At 42.1% G+C, this 21,167-nt stretch overlaps 1 protein-coding gene across 2 annotated transcripts in view; it reads right to left on the reverse strand.

The window, feature by feature from the left end:
- Positions 1-4,367: 4,367 nt before the first annotated feature.
- The window catches only part of OPHN1 (oligophrenin 1), a 503,637-nt gene continuing 486,837 nt past the window's right edge, over positions 4,368-21,167 (reverse strand). For both annotated transcript variants that reach the window (XM_005614235.4, XM_014728949.3), the window contains exons 22-25: positions 14,273-14,438; positions 13,147-13,197; positions 9,848-9,889; positions 4,368-8,338 (exon numbers count right to left, since the gene is read on the reverse strand). In XM_005614235.4, coding sequence (XP_005614292.1) covers positions 9,856-9,889; positions 13,147-13,197; positions 14,273-14,438 — 251 coding nt within the window. In that variant the 3' untranslated portion in view covers positions 4,368-8,338; positions 9,848-9,855. The remainder of the gene's footprint in view (positions 8,339-9,847; positions 9,890-13,146; positions 13,198-14,272; positions 14,439-21,167) is intronic.

Consider the following 21,167-nt stretch of genomic DNA (forward strand, 5'->3'; position numbering starts at 1 on the left):
ATTCCTGGATAGCAACTGAGGCAGCTGCTACTACCACTACTATTATTACTACTTCTACTACTACTACTGGTTAATATTAATTGAGCACTTATTAAGGGCCAACCATGTTTATTTGGGTGAAGTAACTTGCCCATGGTGATTGAGGCATGAATATAGATAATGGTGTTCAAGTTCCTTCCAAGGGGGTTAGAGGCTAGGGTCTGATTGGCAGTGACTAGCAAAGAAGACACAGGGAACCACAGAGGAATTCAGTCTCTATTGGTTCCCTCTAGATCTCAGCCTCAGAAGGGAGGCAGAATTCGGAGTCTTGTAGGATGGTAGTAGGGGTAGAGAAGAGGTGAGGGACAGTTAAGACTAAGGTTGTCCATATCCCACCTACCTCACAACCCGATGACTCTGGGAACTACAGTAGGGTGGTACCTGACAGCATCATGGGATCTAGATGGGAGTAGCTGAGGAAGCAGAAGCCAGAGAAATAAATCCAGGGCTGACAATACTAGTGGAAACTCAGTTCCCACAGGCTTTCCAAGTGCTGGGAAAGAGCAGACATAGAGAAGGCCACTGCCTAGCTCCATTCTTCAGGACCAGGAAAGCCCTCTTTTGTGGTCTTAATTTCAGGCACCTTTTTTGAGCATTCTGGAGGCCTGGGTCTTCAGAAAACGGGATTCATAGAGGTTCAGAGGAAGTGATACAACTTGAACGCCCACCAAAATAGGGAGATCCCCTATTTTGGGGAGGCCCCCAAGTGGAAATACTGCTCTGGAGAGGGCATTCACGGGGCTGACCAATTTTGACCCAATCCACCTGAACTGAGAAAAGGTTGGGCACCTTCACTTTGTAGTCCATTGGCCTCATAAAATCCAGCATGTCTCTAAATTTATCAGATCCCTTCAGAAAGCTCAGCCGCGCTGACTTTGGTTACCAGAATCCCAGGACCCTGAGGGCAAGCTCAGAGGATCAAAGGTGCAAGGGATTTTGAAATCAATGTGGCCCCAATTTCTCCTCTAGGAGAATTTTCCCAGTCTGGTGAAAGCCACAGGAGATTAGTTAAGGGAATAGTCTTGGTTTGAATCCCGAACTCAACATTTCCTGGTTGTGGGAACTTGGGCAAATGATGTAACCATTCTGTGCCTCAGTTTTCTAATCTGTGAAGTGAGGCTAATGCCAGCACCTATCTCATAGGCATATTACCAGGACAAATTCAGTAAACCCGTGCAAAGCACGTAGAGACACATTTGGCATGTAGCAAATGCTAATATGTGTTAGCTCTTCTGGTCAAGTGATACAGGGAATCTATATCTCATCTTGGGCCTCTGGGGAAGCTGTTTCTGCCCCCCTCCTCCCAGATAGAATGAGACTAATTAAGGGATTAGTCACCAGCATCAAGGTGCCATCTAGGAATATCATCAGGTTCTAAAGAGCCCCACTTGCACTCCAGCTACCACTTTCTTTGGTGTGCTTACCAATTGTGTTTGTGTGTATTTGAGAGATGGGAGAAGTTGAACAACACCAGGGTTTCTAATTGTCCATTTGGTGGCATGTAAATGATCATTTTTTCTTCTCCAGGATTAAGGTGTTGACAACCATGTGTCTTTACGCTGAAAGACAGGGTTTCTGCAGGGAGCTGCTTCATGTCTGTCATAAGCAGCATTACGGCCCCCAAGAAGACCCCATGTCCTAATCTCCAGGACTGTGATTACACTGCCAAAAAGATGTTGAAGATGTCATTAAGGTTACTAATGACTTTAAAATAGGGAGACTATCCTGGATTATTGGTGTGGGCCCAATGAAATCACCCCAATGAAAAGGTGAGCCCTTATCAGCAGAGGCAAAAGAGGAAGTCAGAGAGATGGAGAAAGAGAAGTAGAAGGATTTGACATGCCATTGTTAGCTTGAAGATGGAGGGGTCCACATGTCAAAAAATAAATAGGGACCTCAGTCCTATAACAACAAGGAACTAAATTCTGCCAACAACCAGTAAGCTTGGAAGAGGATTCTGAGCCGCAGATGACAACCACATCCCTTGTGCATACTGTGAGTTTAGTGAGACTCTAAAGGAGAGAATTTGGCCACACTATGCTGAACTCCCAACCTAAAGAAACTGTGAGATAATAAATGGATGTTGCTTTAAGCTGCTAAATTTGTAGTCATTTGTTACAGTAGCAATAGAAAACTAACACAATGATCCTGGGCCTCAATTTGTACATCTGTTAAACGGGGGCAAAATACCTTGTCTTAACTACCTTATGGGGCTGTCATGAGGACAAAATGATAGAAGAAGGGACATAAGAGTGCTCTGCAGAATTTCAAGTCATTAAACTGTTAGGATATTCTCCAACAGGGGAAAAAAAGTCAATCTATTTTGAAGCAATTGGATTGAAGCAATTAAGAGCTTAGAGTGCCTGACATTTCCCAGGGGAACTGCTGAGTGTTTGGAGGGATGTTTCTCCTCTCCCAGAGAAGCAGTTTAGTATATGTGAAGTCAGAAAACCTGGGTCCAAGTCTATTTCTCACCTGTGTGACCTTGGGCAAATTATGTCACCTCTCTGAGGCTCAATAGAATGAGGGTAATTATCCCTTCTCTGCCTAGATGATATAGCTGTGTGAGGCTCAACTGAAGCAATGAGTGTGAACACATGATACAAACAAAGTACCCAAATGGAAGGCCTATTAGTCCTCCCCAGTGTGTGCCCTGCTGCTGGAAGCAGATATCTTGATTCTGGTAAACTAGCCACCCTAAGAAAGTACTCTGAGCACCTGTTTTCTGCCATTGGCTCTGGTGTGTGGCCTTAGACAAGCCCCTTCTCCTCTGTTTCTCCATTTTAAGAGGTCAGATTATAACCAGTTGTCTTCCTCTAATGGGCATCAGAATAACCTTGGAAGATGAGTGGCAGATAGGGGATGAACAGGAGTTTTCTCATTTTTACAAGCCTGTCCAACCTCCAATAAACTATCTCCCAAAAGCCCAAGTCAGAAGAGTTCATTTTATTAAATCATGCCAAGTAAGCCCTATTCAAGATATAGGAGTTGATTCCAAATTATGTGGTTTGAGCAGCTGGTTGTCAAAACAGTCTGGATGTCTTGTTATACTTCAATTAAAATACTGGCCAATTTCAATCTGATTAACTAAAGTCATGCCCCTTCCAGTTTCTTGCAGTTCCCATTAATGTTGCTTTGTCATGACTGTGAGATTTCCTCCCAGAATATTCCTTCTTATGTGAACTGAAGTTGCTAAACTATGGCCAGACAAAACCCAGTAGAGTTGTCCATGTTTTCATTACAACGTAGGCTGTAGTAAAACCAATAGCTGAGAATAACAGAATGTCAAAGCTGAAAAGGCCCTTTGAGACAACCTGGTTTGGAGACAATTTGAGGCCTAGAGAGGGGGAGGGACATGCTCAGTATCACAGAGGCAGTGACAGAGGTGAATCTGGATCCTCAGGGCTCCTGAAAGGAGATCTTTCCATTGTCCTATGTTGCCTTTCCACTGCCCCATACTGCCTTTGATGCACAGAGATTTGAAAGTCAAGTAACTTTCAGTCTTCTTATTCGCTAGGCTGGTTTCACTATTCTTTGAAGTAGAGAAACCTCATATATATGTCATCAAAGTACAAGGCTATGTACAGAGCAGTGTAAGAAGCAGGAAGCTATGGACACAATCTTTGAGAACACTCCCAACATACCAGATTGGCCTTATCCACCATTTTTGGTCTTTGCCTCATCAAGAGGTCTCCTTCCTCAACCTGCTTTATTGTCTCAAATGCTTTATATCAGTGCTTCTCAAACTTTAATGCGCATAGAGATCTTCTGGAGATCTTATTAAAATACAGACTCTGACTTCAGATGTCTGGGATAGGGCCCAAGAAGCTGCATTTCTAACAAGCTCTCAGGTAATGCAGATGCTGAAGCTGATAATGGACCACATTTGAAGTAGTTAGACTTGTAGATGTTGTTTCCATCAGTCTCATTTCTAAGCATCTTCTCCATTAACCAGCAGGATTCCTTTACTACTTGGGGGTAGTGTAGTGTATTAGAAAATGAATAGGCCTCCATAGCTTCCAGTACTGGATTTTTATCAATCCCTAGCTGTGTGATTTTGGGCAAATCATTTCTCATCTCCCTGAGCCTCAAGTTTCTTTATCTATAAAATGAGGCCATCACCTATCATGCAGTAATGTTGTGAGGCTTGAGGGAATGACAAGCTCTTGGTGCAAAGTAGATTGAGATTCCTAGGTACAAAAAGGTTCTATGCCTAGGTTTACTTAGAATTGCAGAAGGCAATGTGAGAAGTGCATGGTGGCTGCACCATCATGCTTAATATGCTCAAAGATTGTTTCCATGACAAAACCACAGATGACAGCCATTAATACTAGACGGTCTGCATACTTTATTGCAAATCACATGACCGGGCCCCAGAATCTGATACTTTTTTTTGATATTACATATGTATTTCATGTAGGCAGTCTTTCCAGCATCTATTTATGTCCTTGGTATCAAGTGCTTCTTTTCCTTATGAAAATGAAAGCTTTTCTTCATCAACAACATCTCTTCAAGGCATCTTGATTCTCTCTGCAATTTTTAAATGTTTCTGAAGCTTTTTCTAAGCTTGTAATGTGTGAAGGCCATTTATCTGCAGCTACATTAAAAATAGTATCATTGATTTACATTCTCTCAAAAGCAATTTTTTTCTAGTCATAGAAACAGTTCTTTTTCTACTACTTTATTAGTTCTAGTTATTACAGAATCAAGGAACTTCTTGAAAAGGGAAGGATACTTCCCCACGACAGCCAATTATTTTAGAAATACTCTACATAATGCTTTTTTATTATTGATGTTGGATGCTGAGTTTCACCCCTTAGTGGCTGGACAACTCCTCCTACCTTTTTTTAAACAAAAACTTCAATAATATTTCTTATTCTAAATCATCTCTTAACTTTTGCAATCACCACAGAACAACTTCATAGGGATTTTACCTCAAGGTATCAAGCACTACAGAGGCAAGTAGACCTTTTCTGCTTCTCAAACTGCATGTGTGAATATCGCCAGTTTCTTGGGCTGAAACTGCACATGCTACAACCTTGGTGAAGTACACAGACACATACAAGGACCTTTTTATCTTTGAGAAACAGCTAAGCCAAGGACTTAACAACCACCAAGTAAAAAATCAATCCTTCATTTCACAACGTAAAATTAAATGATCTTTTTAAAAACATTACCAAATGGGTACACTGAAGGTGAGGAGAAAACTCAACTCAGAAATCTCTCCCAGCCCAGTTTTTGTTCTCCTGTAAACTGGACCTGCATCCTCATCCTTCTCCTCAAATGCTTGCCTTTTAATATTTTGTTACACAGGCAAGAGTCACAGTCATGCTAGCTCCAGTAATGTGGCCTCTGTGTGGCAGAGGGAAAACAGCATGGGGTGCAAAGTCAGAGAGGTCTGGATTTGAATCACAGTTCTGTTATTTACTTTCTGTGTGACCTTGAGTCAGTTTCCTTAGCCCCCTAGGCCATAAATCCTTTATCTGTAAAATGAGGAGAATAGCATCTACCTGAATGATTGTTTTAAGGACTAAATGAAATAATGTATATGAAGCACCTAGCATTTAGTAGAGGCTTAATAAATGTTATTACAGTCAGTTCAAGATTTACAATTCATCCATTACCAATTTCTCTAACCTGCTGATAATTTCCTATAGTTGCCACTCTTCAATTATCACCCCTTGCCATAGCTTCTTCTGAATGACTATTCATCCATCTAGCCTGGGTCAAGCCAGTCTAATTCCATAACAGTGTTCATCACCACAGAAGCTTTTGCTCTTTAAATCAGAGTGTGAAAGGGGAGGCACTGAGGTTCATTCTTTGGCATTCTTTGGGTATAGCCCAGAGCTAGCCAGCCACTGCTTCCTGGTCTCCAGCCAGACTGGTAGTCCCAACTCTCTAGGCCAGGCTCTTGGTCTGTGTCCCAGGAAACACAAGGCAAACTCATGGCCACATTTGTGGGACACCTATCTCACCAGCATCAAGTGGCTTTCTCTGGTTCTCGATAATCTTTCAATATTTGTAGTGATGGTTGTGGTATTTCCCTCCAAGAAATCCAGAGTGAAACCATGTCTCTGCCATCTTCAAAGGTACTGAAGCCCCATTGGCCACTGCTTCTGTGCCCAAAATCTGCACACCTTCTTGCTTTAGTTAGTCATCTCATGGGACAGAGCAGAGAGGCCACAGCTCTGAGACCATGGCTCAATGAGCACTTCCTGGGTGAAGCCAGGAGGGCCTCACAGAGATTCCCTTTGGGCCTCAGCAGCAGGTAGAATGGTGGCCACTTGGCTCTCTTGCTCCTGGTTTCTTGGCAACTTTGCCTTTGAGACTGAGTAGAGCTGAGAGAGTTCAATGAGGCCAGCTGGGCATGTCTTGATTGAGAATGGCATCAAGTTTCCACTCAATTACTTACACAAGGCTCTCAGTGTGTTTAGCCTACATGTTACTAACTCACTAATAAACCATGTTTAGAGTTCAGTCTTGAAAGTGACTACTGCCTTTCAGTGACACTATCCCAAAGGCATCTCAGAGTTGGTTTTCGCATGTGTGCATTCTCTCTCTTTCTTTATCTTTCCCTTCTTCCATCTCCCCCTCCATCTCCCTCATCTCCCCCCTCTATGTCTACACTTCTCTCAGGGCTATAGTCAGTGCACTAGCAGGGCCTTGCTAGAAGGGTCCAAGTAGGAAAGCCCTCTTTCTCACACTGGGCCATATTATAATTACACAGACCCTAAAGACAGGCTATGGCCCAGGCTTCTGCATGGGAACACAAGCAATGACACCTTCTCTAGCAGCTTCCCTTCAACAAACAAGAATCAGAAATGTCTACTCAGATTTCTGACTCACTACACCCATTGTGTTGTAGTTTCTTTCCAATGATTGAGACAGCAAATGAGGAAAACCAGGAGTTGATGTCTGGAAATTTTCCATTTGGTGGCAAATATGTGAGACTCAAGAAAGAGGGCAAAAGCAAAACTCCCAAAATGATGACCACCAGAGCCACCAATTATAAGTCCCCTTGCTAGATAAGTGTAGTATAATGGAAAGAACCTTGTGTAGGAGCCCAGGGACCTGAGATCTTATCTTGTTCAGGCATGGTCGCTAACTTGTTCTGCCGCAGTTTCCCCAATGGTAAACTAGGGTGTTAGACTAAGTTATTCTGAAAGGCCCTTCCAATCACATACTTTATGGGTTATAAAAAGAGGTTTTTATCTTGAAGACTGTGGTTCTTCACCTTTATTGGGTCATAGGCCCGTTTGAAATTCAGTAGAATGTTATGGACCATCTCCCCAGAAAAGGCACATTGTTGTGGAATTCTGCATACCATTTCAGAGGCTTCATGAAGTTCCTGAATCCCTGGACACTGGGTTAAGAACTGCTGCTTTCAGGAGATAAAAGAGCTTATCTGTAGAAGGCAAGCATGATGCAACAGTGACATCTGCCTGGCCTCAATCCATCTTAACAATTTTTCCCAGCATTTGACCCAAAAATGGAACTCCTACAGGACAAAAACAGTCTGCCTTTATAAAAGAACTGTTTTCAGCTTTTGTTTCTCTCTTGACTGCTTGGAAAGGAAGCTGTCAGGAGAAAGCAGAAAGAAGAGTAATTCAAACAGACCTAGGCTTTGGCATGCCAAACATGCTTTGCAGATTTGTCCTAAGTGGCTGTATGCAAGAGCAGGAAGACCATCTTCCTGATCCACCTGGAGGGGTTGTGCAGTCATCAGCCATTCTGTCTGTTCCCACAGGAGCAGACAGGTTCTTGGCAATACGTTGTAGTGCCAGAGCTCCGACCTGGGACCAGGGTCCATATTCCCAGTAAGAGACATGTTAAGATTCTCCAACGTTCAGCAAATGTTCCTACTCCCCTGCTTCCAGAATAAACAATAGCCCCAACTCCAGTAGCTTTTAGTGCAGGGTATGACCTCTGAGATCAGTCTTCAGCCCCAAATCTTTCAGAGTTCGATGGTCTTTTGAGGAGGCAGGAAGTTCAGAGAAGAGTTGAAAACTGAGCTCCCTTCTTCAACTCAGGTCAATGGATAGCCTGGTTTCTGCAGTCTGGCTTGAGGGAGTTCAGCCATTCACAGTCTTACAGGAGCTGAGGGAATGAAGACAGAATACAAAGGAAATATAAACCTGTGTCTGGGACATGCGCCCCTTATTTTATAGCATCCCAGAGCCTCAAGGTTCAGGGCCAGGAAGCTGCAGCTCTTCAGCACAAAATGACTCAGCACACAAAGGTTTGAGGAAGACCCTTTCAGAACCTGCAAAGGGTCTTCTGAGGCCAAGGCTTTTAAAACCTGAAAGAGAAAGAAGACAGTAGGTAATTAGCTAGGGCTGGTCAAGCCCTTAACAGCCACTGAGGAGTTGGGCCCTCTCTTAGTAGGTAGCTAACCAAACAATTGATAGCTAATTTTCTTTTTTTTTTTTTTTGAGGAAGATTAGACCTGAGCTAACTACTGCCAATCCTCCTCTTTTTGCTGAGGAAGACTGGCCCTAAGCTAACATCCATGCCCATCTTTCCCTACTTTATACGTGGGATGCCTACCACAGCATGGCTTTTGCCAAGCGGTGCCATGTCTGCACCTGGGATCCGAACCTGTGAACCCCGGGCCGCCAAGAAGAGGAACGTGTGAACTTAACTGCTGTGCCACCGGGCTGGCCCCGATAGCTAATTTTCTGAGCAACTGGGGCTGGCTAGGAAAAGCCCCTTACAACTCAGATCCCATGACACAGTCATAAGATAGTGCTACAATCAGGGATGGAAACTGCATGCCTTTGGCCTTAATTCTAATACCAAAAAAGTCTACAGAGGATGCAGAAACTTGATCTCTGAGATTACCCCCCTCAAGCATGGCTACTGCTTTTATGGCCCTACAATAACTCCAAACTTCCTGTTACTGAGACTTCACCTCCATACTGGCTGATAAGGAAAAGCTTATCCACCCATGGACCTCTGAGGACTGGCAGTGATAGGAAGAAAAGGAAGGCTGTGGAGCACATGGAAAACTCTGCTCCAGATACTTGGATCTCATTTATGTGTATATTGGTTCATGTCATGCCAGCAACCTGATAGTCAAACAAGCAGAACTCCTAGGTGGAGAAAGAAATTTCCATGATCTCCATGACTCTTGTGACCATAGCAAGTTACTTATTATCTCCTCTGGACCTCAGTTCCTTTATTTGTTGAGTTAAAATACATATTATCCTCCCAATTTCTGGCATTTGATATGGATCAAATAAGGTGATGGATGTGAAAGTGCTTTGCCTTAGACAAATATAAAGGACAAAGGATGAAGGTTTAAGGGGGTAAGACTGAAATAGTGATTTAGTCTGAAGGAATAAAGTCCATTTACAGATACTAAAGTGGACTCTTGGTACCTGCTATAATACCAAAAGAGAGGTTATTGATCTTCTTTTAGACCCAAAGGATATCAGAGTTAGATGGTACCAAACTTTTCGTTTTACAGATTGGAAAATTGAGGCTCAGAGAAGGAAATGCACTTGCCCAAAATGTCACAACCTAGGATTCCTAATGAACTGGATTCAAAGGCAATTTGTAAAACTACACTGTAGTTTGGCTGGGAGAGAAAGAAAAGAAAGAGGAAGGAGACTTAAAAATACAGAGACCATCAGAATTGGAAGGCAGTAAGTTTAAGGGTCATGTAATTATAGGGTAATGAACTGAGGCATGGAGATGAGTTCCCACTCTCTGGATGTACATGGTATTCCAGTCCTCAAAAACTCAGATTCCATAAAGAAGGCTTATGTTTAACAAGGTTCTGTACTCAGGATTGGAGACTACATACCTGAGGCCTCAACTCTCATCTCCAGGAAGTCTTCCTTGAGAACTGTGGGTAAAGGAGGAAAGACATTTCACTAAGACTCTAGAAATTAGAACTGAGAAGGCAAAGCAATGGGATGGGTGACCCTTCCAGACTAGTGCCAAAGAGGCCGTATGAAACATGGGGAAGTGATTCAATCTAGACGTTTCAAAGCATCTAGTTCGATGCTTGTAGGTTGGACTACCCCTCTGGCAGATTTAGAGAGCCCAGTCTTTCAGGTGACAGAACAATCTTTTGAGTGCCTTATATGGGAGGCTATGATAGTCCAGAGAAATTGGCCGAAGACCAAATACTACGTTCTGTGATTATCATTAACAGGGAGAAGGGAAAGAAGGAGGGAAAATCCCATGTGAAACATGAATCCTCCTTTGCTTTGAAGACAACCAGCCTTGACCAGCCACTTGATGTGCTTAGATTAGTCCCAAATCAGCCTTGTCTGGGGACAGCTGGAGGGAAGAGACAATCCTGGAGTATCGAGCCTCATATAGTGTGGCCAGAACCTCCCAGACAACAGGTGGTCCCAGAGCTATATCCTCAGCATTGTTTTCTCTTCTCTCTTAAATCTATTTACACATACTCCCTGAGTGATCTTATTCCCATCCATGGTTTCAATCACCACCAAGTACTGAAGACCCCCTGAAGGGCTACATTGTAGTATATGTGAATGCCCCTCCCTTCTCTTCTTCTTCTTCATCTTCTTCTTTTTTGAGGAAGATTGGCCCTGAGCTAACATCTGTGCCCATCTTCTTCTACTTTATATGTGGGATGCCTGCCACAGCATGGCTTGATAAGCAGTGTGTAGGTCCATGTCCAGGATCTGAACCAGTGAACCCCGGGCCGCTGAAGTGGAGCGCATGAACTCAACCGCTATGCCACTGGGCCAGCCCCCTTTCCTTCTCGTCTTGATGAACCACTTCTCATTTTCTTTTGAGTTTTTGATTTTTTTAATTGATGTGGAAGGGAGATGAATGAGGGAATAAGGTCATTCAAATGTCAGGCTATAGTCAGGTGTGCAAATGGGAAGCAAAAAGTTTATACAGATCATCATTTTCATTAGATACGAGAGAAGAGGTTGGCAAAAATGTTCATAGATGGGATTGACTGTGGCTAGTCCGAGGATCTTGACTAGTGGCCAACATATAAATGCACTGATGAAGTGGTGGTTACAAGGTGGGGGCCTAGATAGAAGGGGTGGTTGCCCTATGTGGATGCTGAGTGAGAGGAGCCTGTGGGTACCTAGGATGGCATCTCATGACATACTGGAGGACAGGTGTACCCATCTTGGTCTTACCCATACTCCTGCCAAGATGGAATCTGGGGATAAGGAACAGGATCAAATCTAGGTTCCAGAGGCCTGGAGATAGGGTAGGTAGAATGGTGCTCCAGCCTGAAGTGCCTGCTTGGGCCACAGCACCCTCATGTTGTGGTTGGTCCAAGATTTCCCTGAGTACTAGCTGACAAAGCCCAGATAGTGGTTACCAATCTTTCCCTGCTCTCAACACCAGTTTGGCTATAGTTTCCCTTATTGAAAGTTAGCCTGCCTTAAAGGTTCTACTGGACTTTGTTCATGCCTCTTAGACATTCCCTTTCAATGTCTTGGTTCCCCATCCAAGGCTACAGGTCAATACCTCATATTTTTCGGTGTATTTCCACTCATCTTGCAAGCCCTGGCTCAGACATCACATCCTTGAAAAAAAGCTTTCCTTTAGATACACCCAGTTCATTCTGTTAATTCTAGTTTACCTCATTCTATTTCCTTGGCACTTATTTCTCATATGGCTTATCCTAGGGAAGGAGCACCAGAAAGCAGGAAGTAGTCCTACTCATAGGTAGGTACTTCATTAAAAGTATTAAGGTGTCTCTGTTTTTCTCTCTTTTTCTGTTTTTCGTTTTTTTCCTCAAGGTAGATATATGATTAAGTCTGCTTTAAAATGTCCTAGGTGAAAACTTCATTCTATCAGTAAGACAAATTTGGGGCCTTGATCTCCCTTTTATCTGTTATGGTAAAATAAATGGCAAATTATTGTCTAAGGTGAATTTGGCTTGACCTAAGGTTCCCTTTGGCTGACTGCCAAGCAGAACTAGGGTGTGTTGTTGTGCAGAATCATGTCCTGGTGAGTCAGGTCCCATAGTTTTGACTAGATGATGTCAAACCTACTCCAGTTCCACTGCTGGTAAAGGCACATTGTTCTGCTTTTAACTGATCAGCTAGAAGAGTTACATTCCTGTCACTCATCAGGAAGTACAATTTGAAATTCTCTGAAAAGCAACAAGGAGCAAACTCAAAGAAGAGTCCCTAAAGGCTAAGCAACAATTTCTCTAGGTGTTCCACTCTAAAAGGCCCAAAGTACCAGGCCTTGGACAGTCTGTCTGTACCAGCACCTGAGGAATTTTTAAAATAAACTAACTGGAAGGAAGGAAGGAAGGAAATAAAACAACAACAACAAACAGACTTCAAGGCCCTACTCCTGGAGATTCTGTTTTAGTGGGTCTAGAGTAGAAGGCATGAATCTGTGTGTTTTTTTTTCCCCTCAAACTTTTCCAGGTGATTTATACGTGCAGCCAGTTTGAGAACAACCACCTAAGTCTAATGTTTACCTCAGAAATGAAGGCTATGCTTATTCTAAGGTTATTTATGTCAGAGTGTTGCATTCTATATATTCCTGTCAGCTTCCCTTTTGGAATATAATAGGATCTAAATAAGTAAACTAACAAAAAGTAAGTCCTACATTGAGTGTAAAGTTTTTGCAATACTACTTGGTATGTGAGTACTGTATGTGTGTGTGTGTGTGTGTGTGTGAGAGAGAGAGAGAGAGAGACAGAGAGGAGCAGAGAGAGAAAGAGATGGAAAAACAGTCAGAGAGGCAAAAAGACAACACATACAGAGATAGACAAAGAAAGAAAGATGTGAGGAAAGCGAAACAGAAAAAGAGTGAAACAAAGAGATAGGGAAACAGAAACAGAAGCATAAGTAGAAAAACACAAAGAGACAGAAGGAAACTAAGAATAACAGAGACACAGAGAAAGAAACAAGAGTGTGAGGGAGACAAATAGAGTGACAAAGACAGAGAGACACAGGTAAAAAGACAAAGACACAGGGTGAGGGACAGAGACAGAGATGGAGGAGAGAAAAGGACAAACAGAGAGACAGAGACAGAGTTACAGAGAAACAGAAGAAGAGACTGTAGGAGAAAAAATGAGATATTCATGACACATTTTCTAAAAGGTGATTTGGTTTCTCCCCTGTCACCTCTGTCTCTTACCTTCCTGTTTTCCGGGAAGCTGTTTCAAAGAACCTGGTCCTGGAAGCCACCCTGCAAACAGAAGCCAACAAGTCTTATGAGTTGCTCTGGAATATGTGTGAGAACCAATGGCCAATGGAAAGGACAAGAGAATATGAATCAGATGGGCGACCAATGCCAGGCCCTGCCTTAGCTTGCAAAAGATCTGCGTCTGAGGAGAAACCAAAGTATCAGAATGTGAAGTGGCTTAGAGATTATAGGTCCCCTAAAGGCTATAGCTAATACCCTTTGCTCTCTGTTAGTTCAGAATGGTCTGAGTATGTTGCCCAATTCAGGCTATTCCTGGGAGAAATACGTGAAACAAGTCCTTGGTTTCAAAGTATAGTTTTTGGCATTTTGGAAACACACTTAGTTAATTATTCAAAATGGTGGAGGCTTTGTTTTTCTTAGTTTACCCATTTTACAATTATGGAAAACAAGAGGCCTAAGAGAAAGAAACACTAGGTGGCAGTTTACTGAGAGAGGTCCCAGGCACTGTCTGAGGAGAGGCCAGCCAAGCTAGTTGCGGCCAAGCAAGGCTGGTCCCTGAGTGATGCTGTGGCCCCACCTTAGCCGCCTTAGTCTTGGTTTCTTGGCTTGCAGCTCAGCTTCAGGAGGACCTGCTGGACATCAGCTCAGCTCCTACCCTGGATGAGGCTCTCTGGAGAATCTGACTCATTTTAGATTTTTAAAAATCATACCTTTGCTTTTAAAAAAGAGCCTCAAGGCACAAGTACAATGAACAAATCTGTTCATTAAATTACTTTTAAAACCAGTAGCAATAAGAAGAAAATAAGAAAAAATTTCCAGAGTCAAGGGAACAAGGAAACAGAAGGTAATCTTATCACCCTACAGAGATCAGGGCAACTAGGAAAGATGGATCTCCTATCAGGCACTAAGGTTCAAACTCTTCAGCTTTAGGAAATCTCTTAGTGTTGAGTGGAACACTCCAAACAGGGCTGGTCTGTGACATTCCCCTAGACTACGAAGTGAATGAGGTCCCAAGTTGTGCATTGTACACTCTTAACAACCATGATGGTGATCCTGAAAGCATTCCTGGTAACTTAAAATAGGCCTTAGGTCAAGGTTGAGGAAAAACGCTACTTACACAGATGATGGGATTTCCCCTGCATTGCCAGCCACAATGTCTGGCTTTGGTTCTGGCTTCTGAGGAGCAGCTACCCGGCAGGGAGGGTCTGGAGGCCTCACTGGGGGACGGATGATGGTTGGCTTGTCTCCTGGAGGCCGCACCTTGCTGAAACTATCAGAGTCTCCTAGAAGAAAGAACACCACCAAGAACTTGGATGGTTAGCCAGTGGAACACTACTCAGGAGCAGGCAGTCAATATCAGAGTTACCTGGGCCACCTGCCTTGGCCCCCATTTCCTTTTGGTGACTAACAACTCTGTATTTTTTTTTTGTAATTCTTCCAACAGTTGCCCCTTCAGAAAGTCTATGTTTGAACCCCAGCTCTGGAACTTCATATTTGTGTGACCCAGGGTATGTCACATCAATTCGCTGCGTCTCAGTTTCCTCATCTACATAATCAAGACCAATAATACATTATCTTAAAGAGATATTGAGGGGACTTAATCAGGTACTAATATGTTTAGTACAGAGCCTGGCACATAGTAGGTGCTTAGTTAATGTTTGATGATGAATTCGAATTTGTTAAATTCGTCATTACCAAAACTCAGGCACTCTTGCACCTAGGCCTTGACTATCATAGCAGTCTGCTAACTCGTCTTCCAGTCTCTATGTTCTAGTTTCTAGGTTAGTCAGTACAAAATAAATATATATAATTTTTTATAAAATGGTTCTGGCAGGAGTATGGTGAAAGAGATGCATTTATACATTGCTGATGGCACTGTACACTGGGCTTATTCTATCTAGATAGCCATAAAAAATTCTGGAACAATGTGGATTAAATGCAAAATCATACATATGAGGTAGTCCATACTCATTGACCCAGTTGACATATTTTATGGAACAAGCCCAAAGGAATTAACCCAAAAGAAAAAATAAAAACAATTGGCACAAAAACATGCTTGTTAACAACAATAAGCTAGACCCAACCACAAAGGCTAAGCAAACGATTAAATTCTTACAAGCATTTAACCAATACATATTACATATGAACTGACAAGGATTTGGGCCAGGTCAAAAAAATGTGTATATAAAATAATGTTAAGTGAAAAAAAGTACACCAAAAGTGCTCATGGCCTGATGAATACCATATGAAAACAGACATATGTGCAACTATGCAAGGGTGTTCTAAGATCTTAATATTCATGCAATTTTTGTTAGAAAATCTTGATATTCATTAAGTTTTCTTCTACAAAAATTTTTAAGGTAAGTGTAAAAAATATTAACTTTAATCCATATAACACTGTTGTGAGATTTACCCTAAGTATCTTTACACTGTTTTTCTTCTCCTTAAAGATCTTCCCAGCAGCTATAGAATGTACAGGATAAGGTTCAAACTCCTTAACATAAATTGAAGGCCCTCTATGAGCTGGTCCCAAATTATCATCCCAGGCACTAACTCCAGACTTTAACCACCAGTTCTACTCTAATCAAATTGGTCTCCTCACTGCCCTATCAAAGCAAGCCCTTGACTCTTACTTCTAGGTGAGACAGTATGGTATAGTGGAAAGTACAGAGAGTCTGTAGTTGGGTAGAACTGGTTTTGAGGCCTTGTTCGCCACTTCCAAGCTGTGGGACCCTGGGCAGTTATTTCATCTCTTTGACTCAGAATTTCTTCATCTTTGCAATGGGTATAATAATCTTTCTTCACAGGTAGTTGTGAGGACTAAATTAGATGGCCTATAGAGAGTGTCTAGCATACAGCAAGAGTAAATATGTGCTAGACTCTGTCCTGCTTCTTGCCTGATATATGCCCCTGTCCTCATGTCTTATCTGTATTGTAATCATCTCTCAACACTCAGCTCAAATCTCACCCATCTGAACACTCCAGCTGGCACAGGTAATTTCCATCCATGTAAATACTCGTGAAGTGCTTACATATTGCTGTGTGGGTTTTTAAAATTCCTTCTGCTAGTCATTCTGGTGAGGGAGACAGATATGAAAAGAGATAATGTTAATACAGTGTGATTGGTGTTCTAATAGAGGAATGAACCAAGTACTATTCACGTACACACATATAAATTCTGTCTCCCCCTCTAGACTATATCTTACATTTCTGGACATGCCATTCCCCTTAGCACAAGGCTGGGGACACAAAATTGCACCTGAAAAATGACCAAAATTATAATAATATGATTTTTCTAATGTACTTTATACCATTCAAAACACTCTCTCAGATAACTATTTCACTTTCACAATAAGCTTGGGCAGGAAGAATAGATGGGGCTTATCTTCTCCATTTTACATAGAAGGAAACTGATGTTCAGAAAAGTGAACTGACTCACCCACAACCACATAGTTAGGTAAGTGGTAGAGTGAGGATTGAAACCCATATCTCCTATTTCTGCATCCACTGTTTTCCCCACTGTCTGCTGTTTTATTGTCATTAGTAGTAATATAAAAAACTATAAATGATAATAATAATGGTAATGGTAACAAAGGAATTGGTAAGAAATTTCAGCTACCTTTTTATTGAACACCTGCACTGTTCCAGGTACTGTGATACTATACTCAGTAGTTTATGCATGTCTTATTTAACATTGGCTATAACCCTGTAAGGTAGAAAGTATTATCCCTGTTCTATAGTTGAGGAAACAGATGCAGAGATGAGAAGCAACCTTATAGTTAACTGGCAATAGATTCAGGTCCATCTGCTTTCTGAAGCCCATGTAGTCCCAAGTGCCAGTGGTTTTCAACCCTGGGTACACATTGGGAACATTAAAATCATACAGAATCTGGGCCCCACCCCCATAGATCCTAGTTTAATTGATTGGGGTAGTACCTGGGTATGGGTATCTTTAAAAGCTTCCGAGGTGATGCTATGTGTAGCTAGAGTTGAGAACCACTAGGCCACATGATGCTGCTTGCTCACTGCACATCACAAATTACCAGAGCTGACAATGCTGTTCCATTTCTACTGATTACTGGAGGGAATATTGGACAGGAAGCATATGCTACAGTCAGAGCCCTAACACATTTCCACCTGATGCCATATCCATCCTAGGGCTATCACTTCCCTTGATGAGAAAACTAGATGATACTCCCTGAAATATGAACCCCATTCGTTCCCAAGTCACAGCCACATCCAGATGGATATCAACCCATGGCCTTGGAAAACAAATGTCATTAACCTTGTGCCCTCCTAGGCTCTTTATCAGGAGCTCCAACAGGATGACGCCATACAAGTCAAACTTTGAAGTAGCAGCAAAGGGCTTTCGTGATTGAAAGACCCCAGTGTTGTTCTCTCCTGCCTCTAATTTGCCATAGTAAAGCCGCAATGTCAAACTGAGGAGGCAGGGATGAAAGAGTAATATAAGTGGGAGTTAAGAGACCTAGATTAAAGTCTTTATACTAAAACTAACTTGCTGTGTGACCTTGATCAGATCACTTCCCTACCTGTACAATGTAGACTTTGACTGTTTCCCAGATCACTGCATCCCTGATATAAGTCTATAGACCTATATCTCTTCCTAGTGACTTTACATGCTGCTTTTGACTCTAGAAGCCAGTTGAATGGTATCATATACTTAAGGAGCTTGGAAAAGATCTCAAGATAGATAGATAGATAGGTAGATAGATAGATGATAGATAGATTTAGATTTAGATTTCATAGCTCCCTGTTGCTTGCAAAATAAACTCAAACATTTTTAATCTGGAATTCACTACCCTCTACCATTTGGCTTCAAATGGTCTTTCTGATCTACCTTTCCACCCTTCCTCTCTTCACATATCCTACAGTCCAAACAACCAGTAGTATTTGTTGTTCCCTGTACATGTCTTATGATGAATCATGTCTTTCCCAGACGCTCTTTACCCTATTCCCACATGCCTAAATTGGCATCATCTATCAAGACTCAGCTTAAGTGCCATATCTATTAGGAAGCCTAAGATGCTCCAAGTTCTTTTCTCTACTCTTAAGGCATTAATCATCTTGTACTTTGAATCAGGGCTCTTTGTTTTGGTGGCTCTATCTCCCCTATTAGAATAGGAACAACGTGAGAGCAAGATCCAGGTGGGATCCATCTTTGTATTCACCAGAGGCCCAATTAATTGGCTTTGCATGTAAATGGTATTCAATAAATATTTATTGAGTAAAGAAAAATGTAGTTCAGTCCATTAGAAGCACAACGGAAAAAAGTTCTCCCTTTTTAAGTCCCCAGTTGTGCCATGTGTGACACACAAACATGATATACCCAAATTTCAGGGCTATTCTGAAACCTAATTGAAAGGAGTTCAATATACCAGGTATTTTTTGAGAGCTTTTGTGCCTAGCCTTATGCTCTCACAAGAAATGCACACAGATGATCTGACATAGACTTCATCCTCCAGAGGCTTAAAACGAGTTGGAGAATGATGTCATACTCATGGGAAATAAATGTGAATACTGTAACTTAGCATTCACATTAGAGGGCCAAATGTGGGTGCCAAAAGAAGTGAGGTAAGGGAGAGTTCCCTGGGGCAGGATTGTCAGAAGGCGTCGTGGAGGGGATAGGACGTGAGCTGGACCCTGAGGGATGGCTAAGAATACTCCCTTGTGCCATCCCCTCAACAATGGTCCTCCTCTTTCTGGGTGTTTGGCATGGTCAGGTACAGGTTGAGGATGGAAAAAGTAGCTCTGAGCGTTTTTATGACATCTACATTTGAGGCTTAAGGATTCTCATAGGCTCAAAAATATAGAAGAGTAGACACCTATCATCCTCCACGCCTGCCATTTACTAAGAGGTTGTTACCCACCCAGTAGCACTATCACTTTTTGAACTTCCATTATATTACTAGAAGCTTTGTACACCTAATCTTACTTGATCCCCACAAAAAAAATTGCCTGCAACATAGGCATCGTCCCCACTGAAAGTTAATAAAACTGGCTCAAAAAAGTGAAATCTACCTAACTAAGACCATATGGCTAGTAATTAGCCTCCTATAAAGCAAAACAACTGCTACCATTCACTGAGTATTCATTAACTGCCAAGTACATAGATATCTTATTTCATTATTACAGTGATCCTAATAGGGCACAATTATTATCTTCATTTTACACTAAACTAAACTACATTTTACCCTAAAAATAAAGCTCAAAGAGCTTGTGGTTTGCCCAAGTTCTCACAGCTAGGATGAGGCAAAACCAAGATTGAAATTCACATCTGGGAGATTCTGGAGCCTAAGTCATATCTGAGACTCCACTGAGTCTTTTGAGCCTATGGTCTTTCTACCAAACTATACTTCCTCTTAGTTTCTTTTTAACCTTGGTCCACAACCTGACTTTTACTACAAATTTACAAATTTGATCTCCCTCTCTAGCCCAACCTGTTCCCTCTCTCCGCATTCTCTGTCAATGACCATAACAAAAGAATATTAGCATTTGTAGATTTCTCAGGACCTGATGGTCATCAGTCTCAAACCTTAAGCAGCTTTCTTCCACATTTCCTCATATCCAGCTACACCCAACCTGAGGACACAAAGTAAGGGAAGGTTGTTTCCTCTTGTAGATTCCCCTAGTCTTCTAGAATTATCTCTCTATTTGTATGACATTCTCCCATGCTCACCTTAAAGCCTCTCTTCTACTTTAGCCATGAATTACCCTTGTGGATCAATCTGGAGTTAGGCTCCAGGAAAGTAGGTTATTAAAGCATAATGAATCCAAACAAGAAAATGTAAGTAATGGTCAGCACAGCCCATGACTGCAAGAGAAAATCTGTTCCTAATACTTCTAGAGGAGATGCAAATGCCACTCATAGCATTATTCACCCCAGTGCAGTATTGATGGCCTTGTGGTTGAGCAAGGCTTTACAAGCACCCTTTCTTCAAGCTCAAGAGCATGCTACCAGGATGCAGTCTTTCGCTCCAGTCAAGACAGAGGAAAAGAGCTAAAAAGGGCTCCTAAACTGATATGTCATCCCAGTGTGGATGTATTCTCAGAACCTCAGGTAGAGTGAAGTGCTCCTTGACTCACACTCCTACTGGAATTTATTCTCTACAGAACACAGATCACACTTGACTGGGACTGGTTGCTTAGACGCCAGCCTCACCATGAACCTTTGGAAGGCAAGGACCATGGCCTTTCATCTTTTTCTCTCCCATTGCATAGCACTATGCCTGAATAAATGAGCAAATATGAGTAAGTAGATGTCTTCCGCCTCCGTTCCCCAAAGGAAAGTCCCTTTATAGAAGCTACACAAATTCCCTTTCCAAAGCCAGGCCTAGTAAGAGGCAGTAATATCAAAGTAAGGCAGGAAATTGGGCTTTTATAACTTTGCTCCCCCAAAAGCGAATACTTCTTAGAAAACAGAAAAGGGAAGGTAGCTAAAGCTGCTTAAGAAATAAGAATGTGGCACCCAAGAAGCCTAGGTTCAAGCCCCATCTCCATATCCTACAACCTGAGTGACTCTGGGTGAGTTGTTTCACTTCTCTGAGCTTTAGTTTCACCATCTGTGAAATGGGGAGAATAAAACCTATACTCACAGGCCCATCACAATGATTAGATGCACTAGAAGAAGAGAAAGTATCCATTTCCATGTCTGGAACAGAAAAGGGCCCTTGACAAAATTACATCAGCAAACAATATTGATTTTATTGTAAAGTTGACTGCCATGGAACAAAGCAACTTAACATGCACCTTGCTTTTTATATTTTTAATTGCTAAGAAAAAGTGTGGAGAATATCAAGTCTACTCAAATGTCAGATCAATGCAAGAGGTGAAGATGGGGGAGAGGACAATGGCACAGTTGGATTACTAAAGCAATGAGGGCTGTGCATTGATCCTCAGGATGGCTGGCAAAACTCTGAACAACAGAACTGAAATGGTATGACAACTGCAAGGTGCAGAGTGGGTCAGTGGATGTAACAGCTCCCTCCTCTGAC

This window comes from Equus caballus, chromosome X (assembly GCF_041296265.1).
Source record: "Equus caballus isolate H_3958 breed thoroughbred chromosome X, TB-T2T, whole genome shotgun sequence".
Classification (NCBI taxonomy): domain Eukaryota; kingdom Metazoa; phylum Chordata; class Mammalia; order Perissodactyla; family Equidae; genus Equus; species Equus caballus.